Below are 23093 nucleotides of genomic sequence, written 5' to 3'. Positions count from 1 at the left end.
AAATACAGAATTAAAACAATTTAAATTTTGCCTATTTTAAAAATCTGAAATAATTAATTATTTTCGTTTGTTTCGAACATCAGTTAGCTCTAGTTGTCTCTCCACAGTATACAAAGCATGAAATGCGTCATCACCACCTGATGCACTACCAATGTACTGCCTCAAAATATTAGTGGCTTTCATAGATTCTCTACTACTGGGCACAACTGATTCTTATCATCATCATCTTGTTTGGTAATGGTATTATCTATTGTTGACACCTCTGAAGGGACAATTGAAACACCGACACTGACATACATAAACTTAGATGAAACATAGACAGTAAGCTTATCGCAGAAAAATCTGTAGTCTCAGACAAATCTCCTTCCAGTGATGTGTGTGTGTGTGTGTGTGTGTGTGTGTGTGTGTGAACTTAAATCCTGCTTTCATGAAACAGTCAGAAATAGTCAAAGGAGTCACATCTCTTCATGTTTTGGCTACATAATACATCGTAATACATAGCATCCAAAAGTGATATGGTCATAGATTTTGGGTCCATGCCATTATCATGCATTAATATAGTCTTTGTGATAAGCATTTTTCTGTATTTACATTTAAATGAATGGGTGATTCTCAAATGCAACAGTTGAAGCTCCCATGTACAATTGAGAAGCAGGTACACTAACTTCATATTTATGAGCTGCAGAATGTCAGGGAATGGTGGACATGTCAAGTTCCAGCATTATTTTCCTACTTTTGTCCCCATTTTAGCACCCTGTGCATGCATGGTGGATGTAAAGACAGAACTGGTCATCCATGCAGTGCTGTTGGAACAGTAATTAGTGGGCAGGGTTCTCACATTTTTGAAACTCTTTGGCTTTTTAAGTATAACAGTTACTAATGGAGGTAATTTTTCAGATGCTTTAGTATTGACCATAAGTGAAACAGTGCTTACTCAGAATGAGATTTTCACTCTGCAGTGGAGTGTGTGCTGATACGAAACTTCCTGGCAGATTAAAACTGTGTACCGGACTGAGACTCGAACTTGGGACCTTTGCCTTTCGCGGGCAAGTGCTCTACCACCTGAACTACCCAAGCATGACTCACACCCCGTCCCCACAGCTTTACTACTGCCAATACCTCATCTCCTACCTTCCAAACTTTACAGAAGCTCTCCTGTGAATCTTGCAGAACTAGCACTCCTGAAAGAAAGAATATTGCAGAGACGTGGCTTAGCCACAGCCTGGGGGATGTTTCCAGAATGAGATTCTCACTCTGCAGTGGAGTGTGCGCTGATATGAAACTTCCTGGCAGATTAAAACTGTGTGCTGGACCGAGACCCGAACTCGGTACCTTTGCCTTTCGCGGGCAAGTGCTCTACCAACTTAGCTATCCAAGGACGACTCGCACCCCATCCTCACAGCTTTACTACTGCCAGTACCTCATCTCCAGTCAATTGGTAGAGCACTAGCCCACAAAAGGCAAAGGTCCCGAGTTCGAGTCTCGGTCCGGCACACACTTTTAATCTGCCAGGAGGTTTAGTGCTTACTCAGTTTCCCACTGTGGCATTTCTTGTCTTTGAAACATAAAATCTTATTTGATAATATGTTATGAAGTCCAATTTTGTCAACATTAAAAATATTTTTTGGATCATAGTCTTTAAATATATTTTACAGTTCTTTTTTCCATTGGTCCACAGTTCCACTATCAACACTTAAATTTTCACCTCAGTATTGGTTGTAAAAAATGTTGTTGTGAGTTTTAATTTGATTGATCCGACTGTACAATGCCATGAAATCGGTGATCCCCATTCTTGCAGTAAACTGAAATGCCTTTTCTCTCAGTATGTTGCCATCAAGTGGAATTTCTGACACTCTAGTGCTAACAAACCGCTCTACAATGAATTTATCCAAACAATCATATACTGATGACCAAACATATTTATGTTTTTTTGCTGTGGACCCAAATTGTCTCACATAGGCTTTGATAGTGGGCCAATTTCCCACAGTTGTGTTCAGGGTAAAAGCAGAAAGTCGTAGGTCCTTTGCTAAACGAACTCTCGATTCAACATGGAAAATTACACATTGTAGAATCATCATTTTTTTGCCACAGAAATACATTTAGCATCTTTTCTAATCATTTCAGTCACAGGAATCGCACATTTTTTTGCGTTAGTTCTCAGCCACTGCCTTCTTGATAATCACAAAGGCGGAATGTTTGGTAATGTCCAGTGACGTAAATAAAATGTGGAAGCAAAAGTCTTTCATGAAACCACATCAAAAAGATATATGTGTTCTAATGTGAGACTTGTTATTGATAATTTTTGTAAAATTTTGGTAAATGAAACTTGTAACACAGTATTGGTGAAAACACTAAGATTGGCAATATTCATAAACATAGACCAATAGGCACAAAATCTACTGCTTGTTGCCAACAAGGAGGTCACTTGGCTCAGGGACATCCTAGATGAGAAAGAGGATGGAAATTGTCATCATATTATGGAGCATGTCGAGGAGGAATGTTTATGTCTGACATCAGGTCATACAACGTAAGAGTGCGTGCCTAGTAGAGATTAGCATATTTCACATGAAATGATTTGTGAAATCCCATTATAGAGACAGCCATCCTAATAACTGGTTCTTATTTGTATAAATGACTGTGAAATTAAATTAAAGCTGTTGTAATACGATGCAATATTGCTACTAGAGTCAGTATCATCTGATCGTGATTATTATTAAGACAGTGACTCAGCATACTTTCCCACACTTTGAAACACTGTGAACCTATAATACAGGTGGCCGTGATCAACACACTGACAATGAAAATCTTGCTTACCACACTAATTATATGTTACATGATCAATGTGTATAGTCTGTGTTTTCTGCTGTGTTTTCTGCTTTCTTCCAAAGCTGCCTCTGACCAGTAATATGATGCAGTTTTTGTAGAAATCTGTCTGAAAATCAGTGTTAAAGGTTTTGGTAATGTCAAGGAAAACTTGAAATGCAGGAAATGTTGTAACATGGATTTGTTAGTGAAGGGAAAGCATTGTACTGAGAGAATAGTACTGCTGTTCATACAGACAAAAGTGAATGTGAAAAATGGGAAAATGTAAAATGCGGGAACTTAAAAACAGGATTTTGCTGTGTATGATTGTTTGTGAAAGCAGCATTTCTGCAAGAAATAAGTGTAAAGAACAACAGTGGAAATTTGTGGATGGAATTTATTATAAGAGAAGCCTTATATTATATATAGCCACAACAAAGTTATGTTTTCTCAGAATACAGGTATTTAATTATAAAGGAGAACTTGCTTATTAAGTTAATTAGAGTTGTTTTAAACTTGTGTATTTCCTTATGCATTTTTTAACAAAGTGTGTCCAAAAGTCTCCCAACATATATTGCTACTTGTTCTAAAGATGCAGCACTGGAACTAATTATATGTGGACCTCCTCCTGATATTGCAACAGTGTTTTATTTTCCAGGAGCACTTTCAACTGAAGTCTGATAATGAAGAAACAAATGTGATTTGGATCACAACCTTCTGTTTACCGGCTACTGAGTTCAATCTGTGCTGCAGATAGTCTTCAGGTCTAGATGGAACAGGAAACAGAGGCAACAACAATAAAAATTACAATAGTGTGACATTACAAACATTAACATCAGAGGCTGCACAATTAACAACAAAATATTATGAGAACCCACACATACCTGGCACCGCAGAGGTTGTGAGTGGGGTAAAAACTTTTGTTATATAATTATGTGACGTTCTGCATGACATAGGTTAGTATATTCAAGCTGCATCAAAGAGATTCCTCCATCATAAAATAAACTAAAATAAATAATGAAATCAAGGATTAAAGGACATGATAATGAAATAGATTTCCATGATAGAATGTGTTATTCAATAAAAGATAAAACAGATTTAAAAAACAACCTCACAGTACGGTGCATCATACATTTTTGTTATCATTGTATATATTAAAAGACAGTGCAGAATTAACAAACATGTCTAATTGGCCTAGTCTGAGTCTTCCGTCTGTCAAGAAATAACTTTATGAGAACTGGGTGAAGAGTAGGAAGGGGATACAGTTGCAAAAATAATTGTAGCTAAATGCATCTGTAATTTGTAGTAACTGAAAAAATCTTCAGTAATTTTTGTAACTATGTCCCTTCCCTTCCTCTCTCTTCACCTGTTTCTTAGCTCACAGTAATTGTCGTCAGTATAATTGTATTCTTACTCATTAAGATGAAGGCCAAGTCTTAAAGTTGTATTTTGACAGAGGGAAGACTCAAACTAGCTTGATTAGATATGCCTGTTAATTCTGCACTGTTTTCTAAAGTATAGAAATGAGAACAAATGAACACACTGTACTGTGAGGTTGTTTTTTTACTTCTGTTTTTACCTCTTATTATATGACACAACATACATACAGATATTTACTTCATAACATGTCTTTTATTCCTTTATTTTATGACGGAGGTATCACCTTGATGCTGTTTTAATATATTGGCCTATGACATATGTACACATCATGTGACTGTGCAAAAATTTTGTTATCCCTCCCATAACCTTAATATTTTTATGTCGTTTGACAAATTGCTATTTGTGGCACCAGGTTCGTGTCAGTTCTTGTAATATTTTGGTTTTAATTGTGCAGCCTGTGATGGTAATGTTTGTGATGTCACACTTTTGTAATTTTCGTTGTTTTTCCCACTTTTTCCTGTTCCAATTAGATTTAAAGATTATCTGCAGCACAGATTGAAACTGATAGTTGGTGATAACTGAAGTGAACCAGATGGTGTTCATTTATTTGTAATGACAGCAGAGATCATAGTTTCTTACAGCATTGTGTCAATTATATAAAGTCCGATACACTGAAAATATAATTTTTTAGCAATTTTCATGAAGAATGCTTCAGTTCTGCAGATTAGGTCAGGGCTTTGGGTAGGTTAGTTCAACAAATTGTCTCGATTTTCCTCAAACCAAGAGCTTTATTGTGGTCATAGAGGGAAGATCCAATTCTAAACTATGGCCATGTTGTGGGAAATATACTACCATCTATTTTTTAATTAACATCTGTGTTTATTTTGCCATTATCCAGAATGTGCAATCTGAGCAAGAACTTGGATAAGCAGTCTGTACCATCACATTGCCTCCACTGCATTTTTCTGTGGCGTTAGCATACACAATTAAATATGGGATTTGTGCAGAAGATAATGCATAAAATTTTTTTTTTGTTAACAAAATTATTATTCAGATAGGTTCAATAACTTAAAACTCTTTGAAGTATAACCTTTCTGCATCAGTACATATTTGTCAGCATGATTTCCATGCTTATTACATGCATCATAAGCTTTCTGGAACTCCTCAGTCGGGATGCTCTTCAGGGAAATTGTCAAAGAAGTGTGCACATTGTCCACCAACTCCAGATACTTTCCTTTGAGATCCCTTTTCACCTGAGGGGAAAAAAAAGTCCCCTGGGATCAGGTAGGGACTGTAGGGTGGCTGTGACATTGTTGCCACACCAGTACAGGTCAATTAGGCTGTGACAACAAAGACGATGTGAGCCGGCGTGTTGTCGTGGTGCAATTTCCACAATGTGCAGAACTTCTTTCAGACATGGGTGATCCTGTGTTTCAGTCTCTGGAGCACTGCCTTGGGAAATTGGGTAAGTCTAAAAATTCCAACATCAAGTGACCACTCATTTGACTGTCTGAATTCAGTATCTGGTGCACAGATATCACATGGTCATCCATTCATGATGTTGAAGGGCATCCTGCGTGGGCCTCGTTGGTGACCTCTTCTCAACCTTCTCTAAACACCTTGTACCACTTGTTTGACTGCGATCCGGAAAGGCAGTCAACCACCAAGGCTTCCTTAATTAATCCAAAAGTTTCAGGCAGTGTTTTGTTGAGCCTCACGCACAACTTCATCACATAAGTTGCTGTAAAGATTTCTCCATTGTAAGTTTGATGTGACCACTACGTAGAAGTTCACAGAAGAAGCTGTCCTAATCCTCCAGGAGTGCAGAGCCAATTGAGTGACCTACCTCTGGAAAGCTAAATGTAACCCTCATCCTTCCCAATCAGTTCGACTGCTGTGCGACATGTAGTTGCATCACAGAAAATTGGGACACATTATTTTTCAGATACACCCTGTAAGATCTGCCAAGAATATGCCAAGGAAACAGATACTTATCTGAGTATCACATCATGTACTGTGAGTTACCACTTCATAAAACTACTTCTGCAGCTGCATAGAACAGTGATGGCATTATTTGTGCACTGATTTCCAATCCTGCAAGTATGGAGGAAACTGTAGAGAGGAGATTGTCTGTAACGGCGTAAGGTGCCCTCATTAGTGATATTGTATATTTGTTTTTTATGATCGGTGTAACTGCGTGACATGTTTGTGTTGGAATGCTTTATTTTGTGTGAATCCAATCGTGCCATATATACTGTCCTTCAGGTCTCAGTGTTGATTCATTCAGACTGAAAATACATTTGTGATGATCACAAATTTGCCCATAATTATATTGAACCAGATTTGTTGCCTGACCTACATAGAGTATTTGTGGCTTCAAATGAGTGTTTTTAGATATCGGTGTGGTTGTGTCCAAGGGAGACGGTACACCCAGCAGGAGAGCCGTAGCTCGAAGGCTAAAGTGTCCTTGTGCCACTACATGTTTCTGTGTACTAAGTGTGCTTCAATTGGGTATAAGTAAGTGGTTGATGTCCTTTGTTTTTGATTATTATTATTTTTTTGTTTGTTGGAATTTCCAGTTTTGTAGCATACGGGCTACATAAAGGTTTTAATCAACTTTCACTGAAGTAAGGCATTTGTCAAGCAATTTGTATTGAATGGCATTCATGATAGCCTTCTGATGTACATTTATTTTTATATGTAGTCGGAACGTTATGTTTATATTGTGGTACCACTTACTTTAAAACTTTCTCTGTTGATGCACTTGTAGCTGACACCAAAAAGGATGATGTCTTCAACTCTGTAGTTTTGTATATTACTTGATATAGTAACTGATAAGTATCTGTCAGCTCATACACAAATATGGCTCAGCAATCTTACTTATTGGGCACAAGGCACGTGTTATTGTTGTTATTGTGATCGTCTGTCCAAAGACTGGTTTGAGCAGCTCTCCATGAAACTTTATCCTGAGCAAGCCTCTGCATCTCCAAATAACTACTGTAATCTACATCTATTTCAATCTGCTTACTGTCTTCATCTCTTGGTCCCCCTCCCCCCACACTTTCCTCCAATACTACATTGGTGATCCCTTGATGTCCCAGAATGTGTCCTATCAACTGATCCCTTCTTCTAGTCAGATTGTACTACAAATTTCTTTTCTCCTCAGTTCTATTCAGTACCTCCTCATTGTTATGTGATCTACCCACATAATCTTCAGCAGTGTTTTGTAGTACCACATTTTAGAACCATATTCTCTCATCTTGTCTAAACGTTTTATCACCCATGTTTCACTTCCATACATGGCTACACTCCACATAATTTCAGAAAAGACTTCCAAACACTTAAAGGTCAGAAATTCTCATTTCAAACTTCTAGGACATGTAGAGGGTAGTGAGTACATAAAATTTTGAATAGGAACCCATGTCTGGAATCGTATTGTTTCTTTTCTATGAAAGTTTCAATTAAGATGTGTACCTCGTGAATGTCTGCTTAGGGCAAGAGAAACATCTCAGAGTTCCCTGTCCTGGTATGCAACAGGGTAGACATGATGACGTGTACTATGTCAAACAATCCCCAGATGTCTCTTATTGTCTGCTTTGCTGTGAGACCGAGTCAATACCTGTGCATCACCGATAGAGGAAACATGGTGCAGTACATCTTTGCGAAATACACAGACATGCTTCTTGTGTATTGTGAAGCTCGAGGTAATGGAAGAGCTGCTAGTCAGCTGTATCGCGAACGTTTTCCACACCGTCGCACTTCATCGCACAAACTGTTTGCCCAAGTTACACAGCGGCTATGAGAAATGGGTACCTTCACTGTGAGGAGGCAGGATTGTGATGCTCCATGGCGACGCCGCACTCCCGAATTTGAAGAAGGTGTACTACGTCACATTGAAGATAGCCTGTCAATGAGTTTGCGAACAATTGCACGTGCAGTGCTAGTTAGTCACAGTACCATCTTGGACGTCCTGCATGAGCAACAATTACATCCATACCACTTACAAAGAGTACATGCTATGGGGACGAAAACCCTCATGCCACACATGTACAGGGATTTCAAGACAGGTTTGGAATTAATGTGCGGGCAGTTATTCTGGATGGTTATGTGATTGGACCATACTTACTTCCATCCAAGCTCACGGGTCCCACATACTCAGTCTTCCTACGACACATAATGGACCCATTCTTGAAAGCTGTGCCATTGAATGTCCATCAGGAAATGTGGTTTCAGCATGATGGAACACCACCTCACTTTTCACTGACTGTCCGGAGACATCTCAACAGACGGTATGGTGAAAGATGGATAGGCTGTGATGTTCCAACTTCTTGGCCGCCACGCTTGCCGGATTTAACCCCTATGGACTACTTCTTGTGGGGTCATATGAAGAGCCTAATTTATGAGACACCTGTAGAGACAGAGGAAGATCTGCTGGCACGAGCTCTGGGCGCTACACAAGGCATTGAAGAGACACCAGGTGGGATGGAGAGATTGTACCAGAACATGCTTTGGAGGTACAATGTGTGTAACAACATTGGTGGCCGCCACATCGAGCCATTGTTGTAATGCGTCGGTGCATTGTGGCTGGTGCCATAGATGCTGGGTTCTTGTTGTTGTCAACTAATGTAAACCATGAGGTGTACATTGTAATGAAAATGGGTAAGTAATAACGGAACAAGTCAGTATTCTTTTCAAATGGATTGCAACAACTGTACTGGGTCACGCCTAAGTACATTCCTCACGTGGATGTGGATGAGATAATCATCTGCATTGAAACTGTCGTAGAATGGAAACGATAAGTTTCCGGACATGGGTTCCTATTCAAAATGTTATGTACTCACTACCCTCTACATGTCCTAGAAGTTCGTAATAGATATTTCTGACCACCCTGTATATTCAGTGTTAACAAATTTCTCTTCTTCAGAATTGTTTTTCTTGCCATTGCCAGTGTACATTTCATATCTCCTCTACTGTGGCCATCAACCGTTACTTTACTACCCAAATAACATAACTCATATACTACTTTGAGAATCTCATTTAGTGACCGAATTCCCCTAGCATTGCCTGATTTAATTCAAATACATTTCATTAAACTTGTTTTGCTTTGGTTGATGTCACCTTATATCATTCTTTCAAGATACTGAGCTGTAGTCAAATCTTTGAAGAACACAGTCCACAAAAATATCACAGAATCATGCATGCATGCATTGATGTATCTGATTGTACTTGGTGTGCACCAGGCCTGAAAATGGCATTAATGTGATGCCAAAACCAGTCGCCTAAATAAAATAACTTCTGAAACATGTGGCTGTTCGGCGAGTTTTCTTTGGTAACTACCTGATCATTCACTGTCTCATATCCACAATGGATCAACAGAGATTTCAGGACATTGTCCATTCTGTCAACCACTATTCCAAGTCCTTTGCTGTCTCTGACAGAATTAAAATGTCACTGGCAATTCTCAAAAGTTTTTATTTCTTCTCCCTGAATTTTAATTCCTGTTCAAATTTTTCTTTGGTTTCCTTTGCTGCTTGCCCAATTTACAGGTTGGATAACATCAGGGATAGACTATAAACCTGCCTGACTTTATTCTCAGTCGCTACTGCCTGGTTTTTGTACAAGTTGTAAATAACCTTTCACTCCCTGTATTTTACCCTTGCTACGCTCAAAAGAAATTACTCCAGTCAACATTCTCAGAAGCATTCTGTAAATCTACAAATGCCGTAAACATAGGTTTGCCCTCCCTTAACCTAAGAGAAATCATAGGGTCAGTATTTCCTTACATGTTCCTACATTTCTGCAGAATCCAAACTGATCTTCCCTGAGGAGGTTGGCTTCTAGCAGTTTTTGCATTCTTCTGTAAAGAATGTACTTTATTATTTTGTGACCATGACTTACTAAACTGATAGTTTGGTGATATTCACATCTGTCAATAACTGCTTTCTTTGGATTTGGAATTATTGTGTTCTTCTTGAAGTCTGAGGGTATTTCTCCTGCCTGGCTACCCCCGGAGCCTTGTTTCGACTTGAGTCTTTCACTGCTCTATCAAATTCTTCTCACATTATCATATCTCCCATATCATCTTCTGTTGCCTTTAAGTTCATCTTCCTTGTATAAATCCTCTATATACTCCTGTATCCTTTCAACTTTATCTTCTTTGCTTAGCACTGGTTTTCCGTCTGAGCTTGTGAGACTCATACCCCTGCTTCTTTTTTCTCGAGAGCCTCTTTAATTTTCCTGTAGGTCATTTCTATCTTTACCTTAGTGATATACGCTTCGAAATCCTTTCATTTCTCCTCTAGGCATTTCTGTTTAGCTATTTTTCACTTCCAATCAATCTAATTTTTTGGACGTTTATATTCACTTTCATGTGCTTCATTTGGTGCATTTTTATATTTTATCCTATCATCAATTAAATTCAATGTCTCTTGGGTTATCCAAGGGTTTGTACTGGACCTAGTCTTTCTAGCTATTTGGTCCTCTGCTGCCCTCACTATTTCATTTGTCAAAGCTACCTATTTGTGATGTTCCTTTCCCCTGTTCTTGTGAATCGTTACATAATGCTCCCTCTGCAAATATGTAAATTTTCTCCCCTCCTCCCTTTTCTATTTCTACACATCTTTTTCACTTCTTTGTTTGTGTTCAATCATTCACATGTTTCATAGCCATACATTCTGAATGATTTGTTGTTCGTGCTACATACCACTACATTCTTTACCTGTTGCTTACTGTACAGTAATGGTAGTCATTATATTTGTATTTCTCAATTTCACTCATGTAGTTCTTGTAGATATTATTTTGAATATTATTTTGGCCGTAATGGACTACCTTTGGAGAACTGCGACATATTAATACACCTAAAATGACAACAATGTTTTGTGTCTATGTCCAGTACTGTTACGTGTTTCAGTCAACATCTCATAATCATCTGGAGTTTGATTTGTGAGTTTGACCTTTTATGTATTATTTGCAAGTAGTATCAGCTTTATTCACTTAGTACTCTGGAGGCCATTCAAACTAAAGTCAGTTTCTTCCCTTATCAGCAAGTCTTCATCATTTGTTCTTGCTGGTGTGGCACTCTTTATCTATTTGCAATTTAGAGTTCTCTTTTCCAAACTATTTCCTTTATCAAACTATCTTTGTATCATTTTATGTTAAAACATTTAATGGTAGAATAACAACAATATCGAAAGGACAGAGTGCTACTCACCACACAGAGGAGCCGTGGAGTCACAAAAAGGTGCTTTGAAAAGAATACTAGAAATGTATAAGCTTTTGAACAAAGTCCTTTCTCAGAAGTAGAACTCTCACACATTCACACAGCAGCAACTCATATACACGTGGCTGCTGTGTGTTTCTGCTAAGGCCTGACTGTGACTGTGTCTGACATAAGCAGAAATCTACTGGGATGGGTGATGGGAGTAAGAAGCAGGCACAGCATGGGTAGGGCAAGGGATAGCAGGATAGGGATAGGGGAAGATGATAGCACTGAATATGGGAGCATGCAGTGAAGTGATGGGAACAGACCATTCCAGAAGCATTGGTGGGACAGAAGGCGTATGGGTACATGTAGTGACAGCAGAGGTGGGGATAGGCAGATGGAGGCCAGGAATTACAGTAATGAAGACTATGTTCTAGGGAAAGTTCCCAACTGCACGATTCAGAAAAGATGGTGTTGGTAGAAAGAATACAAATAGCATAGACTGTGAAGCAGTTATTAAAGTGAAGCACATTGTGTAGGGCGGCATGTTCAGCAACTGGGTGGTCTAGCTGTCTCTTGACTAGTGTTTGGTGGCGACCATTTGTGTGGACCAACACTTTTGTTAGTAGAAATCTATGCTTTCCAAACTGTTATTAATCTACCCAGGAAGTTCCATTGGTTGGCACTCACTGAAGAGTTGTTTATACATTTCTACATCTTTGTTGATACTGTACAAATGTTGGTAGTTGTAACATCAGAGATACCAAGACAAGTAAAGGTATCAACTCCCCTTGCAGCTTGCATTCCATTACTGTAACTTTTTAATGATTTATTTTAGTTTTAAAGAACATGAGATTATGTGGGATGGGTGTTGGGAATCATTTAAAAGTGTATAAGAATATATTGGTTCCTAGCAGATTTTATATAAAAATAGCTGTACAGTCTTATAACAAACATTAATATAAATGTTGATGGTGTAATGACAGCAACCAGCCACAAATTTACTTTGAGTTCCTTTATTCAAAGGAAACCGTTACCGGTTTCGAATCGTTGCGATTCATCATCAGACGGTTTACATGCTTTCTTTCTGACATTTGTTGTGTTTTTTATAGATTAATTGTCGTGAAACGTCGGTTTCGAGTGATTGTTTCCATAACGTTCATCCAATCAATGTAAATGCATTTCCACTGCATCCTCGTTGTTGCACACGTAATAGTTCTCACTGTACACTTTAGATTTGTCGCTGAGATCATTCCAACCACGCACCACATGTTTTGGTACATACAAAGAGTTTTTGTGATATACTGACATCAATATACCAAATTTTGTAAGTTTTTAAACAAGTTTACTGAGCTTCTTCCTGTTTTGTCATTAAATGAACTCTGTCCACAATGATTGTTGTGTATATTACTTTCATTTTAAATGTTTGAAGTATGTTGGCTCAAGGTTGCTATCAGTTATGCTATATTTTTGTGTATTGAGTATTGCACCTTTTTTATCTGTGCTAATATACATAAAATGCTTAAGTTTTCTCACTTCACCTTCAGTATTAAATATATGCAACTCTGATTTATTTGTATTTTGAAATATTTTCACCTTACTGTATTTGTTTTTCAGTTCAAAACTTCTTGGGTTTATTTGTGAGCTTGTTGAGAGCTCTCAAACAGTTCAACAGCATATGATACAAAATAGGGGTTTCCTAGTGATCAGTTACATGCTTCAGAGATCATCAAGAGACCATTTAACACTGGAAGTGCTCAGTTCATTTCTTGGACTGACAAAATACCTTGTGACATGCCTGAGCTCCAATAGTGAACTGCTTCTGAAACAGGTGAGAACAGCAATATCATTCAACTGTTGGGATGCTGATGAATTGCAGTCACATAGCTGTCATTTTAGATGAGATGAACTTTGTTTGACTTAGACATCCAATATAAAGGTTAATATAGTTATGAGTTGTATTGTAATATTTCAGACCAAATAGAGATAAAGCATGATTTTTATACAGCGAGTACTAGTAGCATTAGATTAAATATCTGCATAAATTATTTTAGCTCTTTTAAAAAGTTGATCACAATATTTTTTCGTACCATATGAGTATAAATCCTTTTGTAAACAAAGTATTGTAGTTTGTAAGAGTTGTTTTTTTGGCTCTGCACAAACATATAGGGTACATAGAGGAGTCATTTATGCTTTCTGAGGGTGTTCACATAATCACCAATGATAAAATAATTTATTTGATCTGTGAATGTTAAAAAGTTGTCATAAATTTTATTGAAACTCTAACAATTTGTAAAAGTTCATGTTTCATTGTTGCACACCTGGGATTTGAAAACTGGAATTAACGGGTTTGTAAGGTAGTGGATAAAATGTAGTGGTATGTAGTATGCTCGTTATAAAAGTATGGTAGTTTATTGAGTAGTCTTAGATATGAGAAAAAAAGAGCTTCTATAGAAATTATGGTTTAGGATTACACCAATGAATTTCCAAAAGATTTATATTTGTTTGTAATTTGTAGGTGCTTTGAGCTATACTGTGCAGGACAAGTAAGAATTAACCAACTAGTTACACATATTTTTATTAGTGTTGAATTTCGTTCAATATTTTGCACTCTTTTCTACCTTCTAATGCTATCTGATAGTATTGGCTACACCAGTGGACAGGCTCGTCGTCAATTGAAATGCAGTTATTTTGTTTCTCGTTCCTGACGTGGCAGCTGCTGGACCATGTGCTGTTCAACCCTGCATTATGGATCTACACCCCTGCACCAGTACAAACTCGGCTCTACTCCTACTTAGCAACAGAGTTCCTTGCCGATACCCAGATCTACTCCAATGTGCGCCGTGTTTCAACAGTCCTACAGACGGTGCACACACTGAAGTACTATTATTGGGTAACAAACCCACGTGCCAAAAGTGGAATAACACCTAAAGGACTAGGTCTGTATCAACAAATAATGACACCATTCTCATTGACATACATTTATAAAAGATTATATAAGAACGTATGAATGAAACCATTTTACATGACTTAAATTTGGTGCATTAATGAAGTGTTAAACTGGTTAAGACTATTACTTTCTTAGAATGCGGACTTCATTGTTTACATTTAATTGTGCCTATATTTGGTGTAAGCTGGGGACATGGAAGGAAATCTACATGGAAGTCGGCATTTTTGGGCAAAATTTTGTTATTGGTAACATGAAAGTGCTGTTTTCCAAAGATCTGCAGTATATTTTCCAAAACCATATGCAGTTACGTACTTCAGTTTTCAGATAGTAGTTCTTCAGAGCTCATGTAATGTTGCTTTAGAAGTACATGATCTTAAGCATGAAGTTTTTCATGGCCATATTCTTGTGTAAAATATCCACTAGTCATTGCAAGAAACAACTGATCATGTGAACTGCTGCTATGATTGACTTAAATAATGAATATTAGACCTATGATTAGGACTCCATCATCAAAGGGGTCAAAGGGATCAGAATGTGCATCATATGTGGGATAATGTTCCTCAGAACCAATATATCTTTTACCTTGTACATTAGACTAGAGATCTTAACCTCATTTTGAAATCATAGATACATCATACAACAGCAAGCCAAAGAAGAGCTTGCTATTTATTGAAAGAATTTTGTATCACCCAATGATGTATTTCAAATATCAAAATACTAAGTGGCTTTAAGACAGCAGAGTTGCTACCTAGATGTAATTACTGTTGAAAATGGTGGAACCCACCTGATACAGTATGAACTGAAAATGATCCACGAGCTGTACAGTATCTGACTATTGCTTTCAGATCTAAATGGAAAAAATACTTATTTAGTGTTGCCTCATTGTACATAAAAGTAGTCTTAGTCTTCCACATAGAGGTAACTCATTCATATATTTTGTGTTCTCCTACATTTTAATTATTTCTATTGGTATTTATAGTGTAAAACCTTATTGGCTGGCATCACCATCTTTGTTGTTACTACTTTCTAGATGGACCGAGACCACCACAGAAAGATATACTGGCAATACGTGCATACATTCTCTTATTTCTAAAACAGCTGATTATGATTGGAAATGGAGTAAAGGACGATGAACTACAAAGTATTCTAAATTACCTCACAACGATGCATGAAGTAAGCATTCGTCTAAGTTTAAAAATTTTATCTAATGTGTAGGCATCAATCTTGACCTGAGTTCGCTCTCTCTCTCTCTCTCTCTCTGTCCTTTTTTACACACACACACACACACACACACACACACACACACACACCATCCAATCCACTCATCCAGTCTCTTTGTTTTCTGGCATGCATCTTCTTCAGTCGTTCTGATGAATGTTTGAATGTTTATCAGCTGTGTAACTTGTTCTGATTTTCAGGATGAGAATTTACATGATGTACTGCAGATGCTTATATCATTGATCTCTGAACATCCAGCTTCAATGGTTCCTGCATTTGATGTGAAGCAAGGAGTACGTACTATCTTCAAGCTACTTGCCGCTGAGAGTCAATTGATCAGGCTCCAGGCGCTGAAGCTCCTGGGTTTCTTTCTGAGCCGCAGCACACACAAGTGAGTGCCTCCAGGATCTGCAACTAAAACATGATTTTAGGAGCAACCTTTTTTTTTGTTAAAACTTGTAATGTCTATAATGTGCCTGTGTTCCTATTACAGAATTTTTATGTCATCGAATAGTTTTGAGGAAATAAATACTTTGGAATTATGAAAAATTCTGATATTTTCTTCTAAGTCATAACAAGCCAGAAATTAGTATTTAATTAATATGTCTTGTAATTCCATAGAGTGAAGTCCATAAGTTATTCCGTGTTATGTAGTAGTATAGAAACTTTGACCGTGTGTAGTTGCATTATAATGACTGAGAGTAGCTTTGTGAAAAGAAATCTAAAAACCAATTTCAGGAGGAAATATGATGTCATGAGCCCTCATAATCTTTACACGTTGCTTGCTGAGAGACTGCTGCTAAATGAAGAAACTCTGACTCTGCCAACATATAACGTACTATATGAGGTATCTGCTTATTCATTGATTTCTGTCTGTACTTTTATAACCAATACCTTGTTGGTAATTTCTTAATATTATGTTTATTTCTTACAGATAATGACAGAGCACATTAGTCAACAGATACTGTATACAAGACACCCAGAACCTGAGTCACACTTTAGACTGGAAAATCCAAGTATGTTATGTTAATAACCATGTTAATTGCTCCTTCAGTTTGCATGCTATTTTCTCTGAAGATATTTCTCTTGCAGTGTGTCAAGTTTGAAATGCATGAAAAATGTCATATAGCAGTTACTGATGTACATTTACTAGTTACTGATACACATTTACTTCAGTGCAATGTAAATAGTGTATAAGTAACAAACTTATTTGTGAATGTGCATTTGTTTACAGTGATCTTGAAGGTTGTTGCCACATTAATCCGCCAGTCTAAACAGACAGAACAACTTTTGGATGTTAAGAAGCTGTTTCTATCAGATATGACCTTGCTTTGTAATAACAATAGAGAAAACAGGAGAACAGTCCTTCAGATGTCAGTGTGGCAGGTATGAGTGCACAATTATGACACAATAAGTTTACTTTCTGAAACATTTTTATTCTCACGTGTTTGCAGTGACAAAAGAAATAGCTTGTAATGGATACTGTTTATGTTTACTACTGTGTTCAGTAATGAAAACTAATTTTATAGTCAATTTTAAACATTTCAGGTTATGCACTTGAAAGTTTTGATTGTATTAATTTTAAAAGTTTAGTAAAGGACTTACCTACTGTTGTTTTCATCATACAGAAAAACAGCAGTCATTACCAAATGTAATTTGAATCACTCCTACAATGATGTTTCATTACTTTATAAACAGTACTTGTGTGAATATAATCCATATATTTTGTATGAAACCTATAATTGTTTACCTAGTAAGTTAATGATAGAGAGAGATGGGCTAGAACTATTGCAATTGATGTACTCATTCATTCAATCATGCATTTGTTCATTTACACTCCCTGCTCTGGAAATCATATGAAGGAGACCTTACAGGGATGTGTAAAGAGCTAGTTGTATATCAGTTGGTAGAAGCTGCCCATTGCAAGGTACACTTGTAGAAAGTACACTAACTCTCAGCATGGAAGGTGTGGGGTTGACATTGCAAAATGCAGTACTAGTGAGTGTGAATGAAGATTGTGTTTCCCATCCAAAATACAGAAGTAAACCTTGGTTCAGTGAAGAGACCAGATTAGCAAAGAGCCTAAAAAGGCTAGATCAGATTTCAGAAGATGCAAGGATAACTTATTATGAGGCAAGGTGTAACGCAGATCAGCTCGAAAGGAAGAAGAAATGGGAACACCATAAAAGTCTGTTGATAGCAGTTGAAGAATCAGAGTCATCAGGCTCCTTTTTCTGGGCCTCAAGATTTGTCAGTGGGTGACTGATGATGGAGTGGTATCACTGTCAGAGCAGTAACACCTATTTAAAATGTTTTGAAAACTTAGTGAATCATGGAAATCCAACAGTAGTGACAACAAAGATGTGGGCCCAGTTTGGTAGAGTGCAAGTCCCTGAACCATCAGAGGAAGAAATCAGTGTTGCTCTAAAGGCACTCAACAACAACAGAGCTCCAGGAGATAGTGATATCACAGGTGAGATACTCCGCTTGGGGTGTGAAACATTGGTGGATGCTTTGAAGCTGTTAATATCTGCCATTTGGGCAGCATAAATAATTCCTGAAGAATGAGAGGGAGCATCTCCAAAAAGGGTGCTTCACAAGTATCCAGTTACTTGAAATTGGTTATAAAATCTTTACAACACTGCTACTAAACCATGTGAAACCACTGGCAGAAGGAATTGTGGGACCCTATGAGTGTGGCTTCATCCCTGGACAATCGACTCTCGACCCCATACCTTGAGGTAGCTAATAGAAAAATTTTACGAGTTCAGTTGGGAATTACATCTCATCTTCATCAGTTTCTGACAAGCTTATGACGGCACTGACCCATCTTATGGTAAACATCATAAGAATTTGACATCCCATCAAAATACATTCAACTACTCATAATTCCAGATCGCTACTCTGAATCAGCTTGTCAAGTATGGTTCGCAACCAACTATTGCCACCATTCAGTCTTTGAAATGGATTAAGACAAGGAAATCCTTTGATGCTGGTACTGTTAAACTTAGCCTTAGAAAAAGTAAGCTGTTACACTGATGGAATCAGAGAAATGGAGATGGTGGGAGTTGACAAAATCCTGGCCTTTGCTGACAGTGTTGTGTTTGTGTAGCATGCCGTCAAGCTTTCCTTCCTTCCATTGTTGTTGATGGGCATACCTTCGAGTGAGTGCAAGAATTCAGGTACCTGTGTTCCATACTGACTAATAAAAGTGAGTGACAAAGGTAGTATGTCAATGAATAACAAACAGTAATTGCTTGTTCTTTAGCCTGAACAATTTAGTACAGTCATTACTTTTATGTGGTTGTGACACCTGAGCATCATCAGCAATGACTGAAGAAACAATCTGTGCCTCCAAGAGGAAGGTACTTTGAAAGATCTGTGGGCCCATCTACAATTCCAGTATGGTAAATGGGAATGAATAAAGAAAGAAGACCTGTACCAGTTGTTTGGAAAACCACACATTAGCCTGATGTTAGTGCACAAAGGGCCTCATTGGTTTGACGAAATCTTTTGAGCTGATAAATCTCTCCTGTACCAAGTCCACCATTCTCAACCTGCTGGAAAACACCCAAGGGGACATGCAAGGATGTGATGGAAGGCTTGAGTATTAACAGTTCTTAAAGAAGTGGAGCTGATAATGGTGGAATATGAAGCTGGAGACCGGCAACGATGGACTACCATCTGCAATAGATATCATTTCTGTTGTGACTGATGGGCCATTTTTTGTTATAATTTTCTAATAGAATACTGTTTTTTCTTCGTCTGTAGTGTGGTTGTTTCCTTCTGTTTTTCTCCTGTAGGCCTTAGATACCTGTTAATACAATAATGATTTTTTTTCTGCTTTTAATCTTCTACCTTCTTTATGGAACTGATATTTGTACTCCTGCAAAGTTATTTGTGTGATGTTTTTCTTCCTCTGCATGTTTAGTAATATGATTATTGCTATAAGTTTGTATAATACTGCTTTTATATTTTCTCATTTGCAGGAATGGCTAATAGCAATGGCATACATCCATCCAAAAAATACAGAAGAGCAAAAGATTTCAGACATGGTGTACTCTTTGTTTCGAATGCTACTTCATCATGCCATTAAGCATGAATATGGAGGATGGAGAGTTTGGGTTGATACTCTTGCAATTGTTCATTCAAAAGTAAGGGCAAATATAGTCTTTTTTAAAAAAAATATAGATTCCTACATGAGGCATCAAATGTTGTGGTATATTTAATTCTGTTAAATAAGAAGTGAAGATGATTGCATGCAAGAGCAACACTTTCTGTACAGCTTCTCTCAAATCAGTGTTGCAATTTGAGAAGTGACCGTAAGACTAACTGGAGGCATAGATATTGTTAATTATGAAAACTGACCAATTAAAAGTAACATGTTGTTGTTGTTGTTTGTTGTTGTTGTGGTCTTCAGTCCTGAGACTGGTTTGATGCAGCTCTCCATGCTACTCTATCCTGTGCAAGCTTCTTCATCTCCCAGTACCTACTGCAACCTACATCCTTCTGAATCTGCTTAGTGTATTCATCTCTTGGTCTCCCCCTACGATTTTTACACTCCACGCTGCCCTCCAGTACTAAATTGGTGATCCCTTGATGCCTCAGAACATGTCCTACCAACCGATCCCTTCTTCTGGTCAAGTTGTGCCACAAACTTCTCTTCTCCCCGATCCTATTCAATACTTCCTCATTAGTTAAGTGATCTACCCATCTAATCTTCAGCATTCTTCTGTAGCACCACATATCGAAAGTTTCTATTCTCTTCTTGTCCAAAATATTTACCGTCCATGTTTCACTTCCATACATGGCTACACTCCATACAAACACTTTCAGAAATGACTTCCTGACACTTAAATCTATACTCGATGTTAACAAATTCCTCTTCTTCAGAAACGCTTTCCTTGCCATTGCCAGTCTACATTTTATATCCTCTCTACTTCGACCATCATCAGTTATTTTGCTCCCCAAATAGCAAAACTCCTTTACTACTTTAAGTGTCTCATTTCCTAATCTAATACCCTCAACATCACCCGACTTAATTTGACTATATTCCATTATCCTCGTTTTGCTTTTGTTGATGTTCATCTTATACCCTCCCTTCAAGACACCATCCATTCCATTCAACTGCTCTTCCAAGTCCTTTGCTGTCTCTGACAGAATTACAATGTCATCGGCGAACCTTAAAGTTTTTATTTCTTCTCCATGGATTTTAATACCTACTCCGAATTTTTCTTTTGTTTCCTTTACTGCTTGTTCAATATACAGATTGAATAACATCGGGGATAGGCTACAACCCTGTCTTACTCCCTTCCCAACCACTGCTTCCCTTTCATGTCCCTCGACTCTTGTTACTGCCACCTGGTTTCTGTACAAATTGTAAATAGCCTTTCGCTCCCTGTATTTTACCCCTGCCACCTTTAGAATTTGAAAGAGAGTATTCCAGTCAACATTGTCAAAAGCTTAAAAAAAAGTACCATAGAAAATAAATATATTTTAAATTGCAAGAGAATAGGTCTAGGGAAAACTGGCATCATTGGATAAATATGACTGTTATCAGTGATACTTTTATAGACAGTTTAGACAATTGTAGTTTGTCTTATAGTTGCTGTCCTCACCATATCCATCCACAAATGCTCAGTCCAACTCCCCTCCCTGGCTATCGCCAGCCATCATTAATTTTTTTCTGTTTATTCTTTTATTTATATGAATCACTTGATATTCACTTATTTTAAGCCTCTCAATTTTACTCCCTTTTTTCTGGAAAAATTGCGTCAATTGATCTAAACTGAGTACTGTTTTTTTTTTTAAAAAAAATACGTAAAACCATTAATTTCTGTGAGTTTCTTAGCTTGTCTGTCTTGTTTGTTGTTTATGTCCTATATCTCACCTACAGTTTCCATTTAATCCATCATATGAAATTCTAATTGCTACACCCTCCCCCTTCTGCAGAATACTTGTATATACACTGCTGTGCAAAGCTTAAGGACAAGATAGCTAAAGTAACATAACATATTAAGTACTCATTGGGAATGAATGAAAGTGCTGGAGCATGTTGCCAGAGGTCGCTCAGTCATGCACATGGTGTGAGCTCAGTGAGACTAATGCCAAATCGGGCTCTCCCAGCAACGTGAGGTGGTTGAAGAAATAGGAAAAGACAGTTGTGTCAGTCAGGGAGCATTCTGATGTAATGTGCTCATTTTCCTCATTGCTATTTGACCCGGAGACAACATTTGGATGACTTCTTACAGGGAAGAATCATCAAGAAACTAGAAAGAGTATGAGGTGTGACAGTTGAGTGTGATATTGCTAGCAGCATTTTTGTATAGAAAACATTTCAAACCACAGGCAGTGCTGTCAGAAGGGAAGGGGATGAGCGACCATGGTGAACTACAGTGGCAGATGAATGCTACATTGTGCAGCGGGCAAGAATAGACCCACATCAAACAATGGGTGCAATCGCAACCACATTTAACAGGTCTGCAAGCCATGCAGTCTCACATCCCAAAGTGGCGCTGAGACTGAATAGTGGTAGACTCTTTGCTTGAAGTCCAGTACATTGTGTTCCATTAACACCCGGACATCAATGACATCATTTGTGATGGTGCCAAGAGCGTAGGAGCTGGTCCAATGAGGAGTGGGGTCATATGATCATATGTGAGCAGATTCAGTCTGAGTGGTGATTCGGAGTAGTGATTCTATATGTATGCTTACATAGTGAGGGGTGGAAACATGTAATGCACCCAGGAACATTGTTGATTACGATCATTTTGGTGGTCCAGGTGTTGTTGTGTGGGGAGACATAATGCTGCGTGGCTGTACTGATCTCAAAATCTTTGAACATATTACACTCATTGATGAATGTTATTGTGATACTGTATACTCCTTCACCATGTGCATCTTTTCAGGAGTGCATTTGGTCCAGACTTTATTTTTATGTATGATTGCAAAGAACAGTGCAGGTGGAGGAAATCTTTGACCAAGCGGATATTTGGCAGATGGACTGGCCTGCTCGTTCCTCTGACTTAAATCCCATTGAGCACATGTGGGATGTGATGGGGAGATGTATTGCAGCATATCCACATGCATCAATGACCAAGTGGCAGTTGTCAACTACAATGGTGGAGGAGTGGAATGCCCTACTATGAGAACTAAACAAGGAAAATCCAGAATGGAATGTAACAGCATTATGAAAAGGGTACTTGCTACTCACCGTATACCAGAGATGCTGAGCCACAGATGGGCTCAACAAAAAGATTGTCACACAATAAGCATTCAATGAACGAAGCATTTGTCAGACTACTAGCCTGACTTCAGCTGCCAGAGACTGTGGTCTGTGAGTTGCATATATGTATATATTCCTAAAAAGAAAGATGATGGGACTTACCAAACAAAAGCGCTGGCAGGTCGATAGACACACAAACAAACACAAACATACACACAAAATTCTAGCTTTCGCAACCAACGGTTGCCTCGTCAGGAAAGAGGGAAGGAGAGGGAAAGACAAAAGGATTTGGGTTTTAAGGGAGAGGGTAAGGAGTC

The 23093-nt window shown here is 38.0% G+C and overlaps 1 protein-coding gene across 1 annotated transcript in view; it reads left to right on the top strand.

The window, feature by feature from the left end:
- The window catches only part of LOC126095706 (neurobeachin-like), a 794263-nt gene that overhangs the window by 532150 nt on the left and 239020 nt on the right, over positions 1–23093 (top strand). Inside the window, exons 12-19 of the mRNA XM_049910457.1 lie at positions 13001–13214; positions 14100–14322; positions 15364–15506; positions 15752–15942; positions 16290–16398; positions 16486–16567; positions 16786–16937; positions 19541–19705. Of these exons, the coding sequence (XP_049766414.1) occupies positions 13001–13214; positions 14100–14322; positions 15364–15506; positions 15752–15942; positions 16290–16398; positions 16486–16567; positions 16786–16937; positions 19541–19705 (1279 nt within the window). The remainder of the gene's footprint in view (positions 1–13000; positions 13215–14099; positions 14323–15363; positions 15507–15751; positions 15943–16289; positions 16399–16485; positions 16568–16785; positions 16938–19540; positions 19706–23093) is intronic.

This window comes from Schistocerca cancellata, chromosome 8 (assembly GCF_023864275.1).
Source record: "Schistocerca cancellata isolate TAMUIC-IGC-003103 chromosome 8, iqSchCanc2.1, whole genome shotgun sequence".
NCBI lineage: Eukaryota > Metazoa > Arthropoda > Insecta > Orthoptera > Acrididae > Schistocerca > Schistocerca cancellata.
Note: the sequence above shows the minus strand (reverse complement) of the source record. Positions and strands in the feature narration are given on the sequence as shown.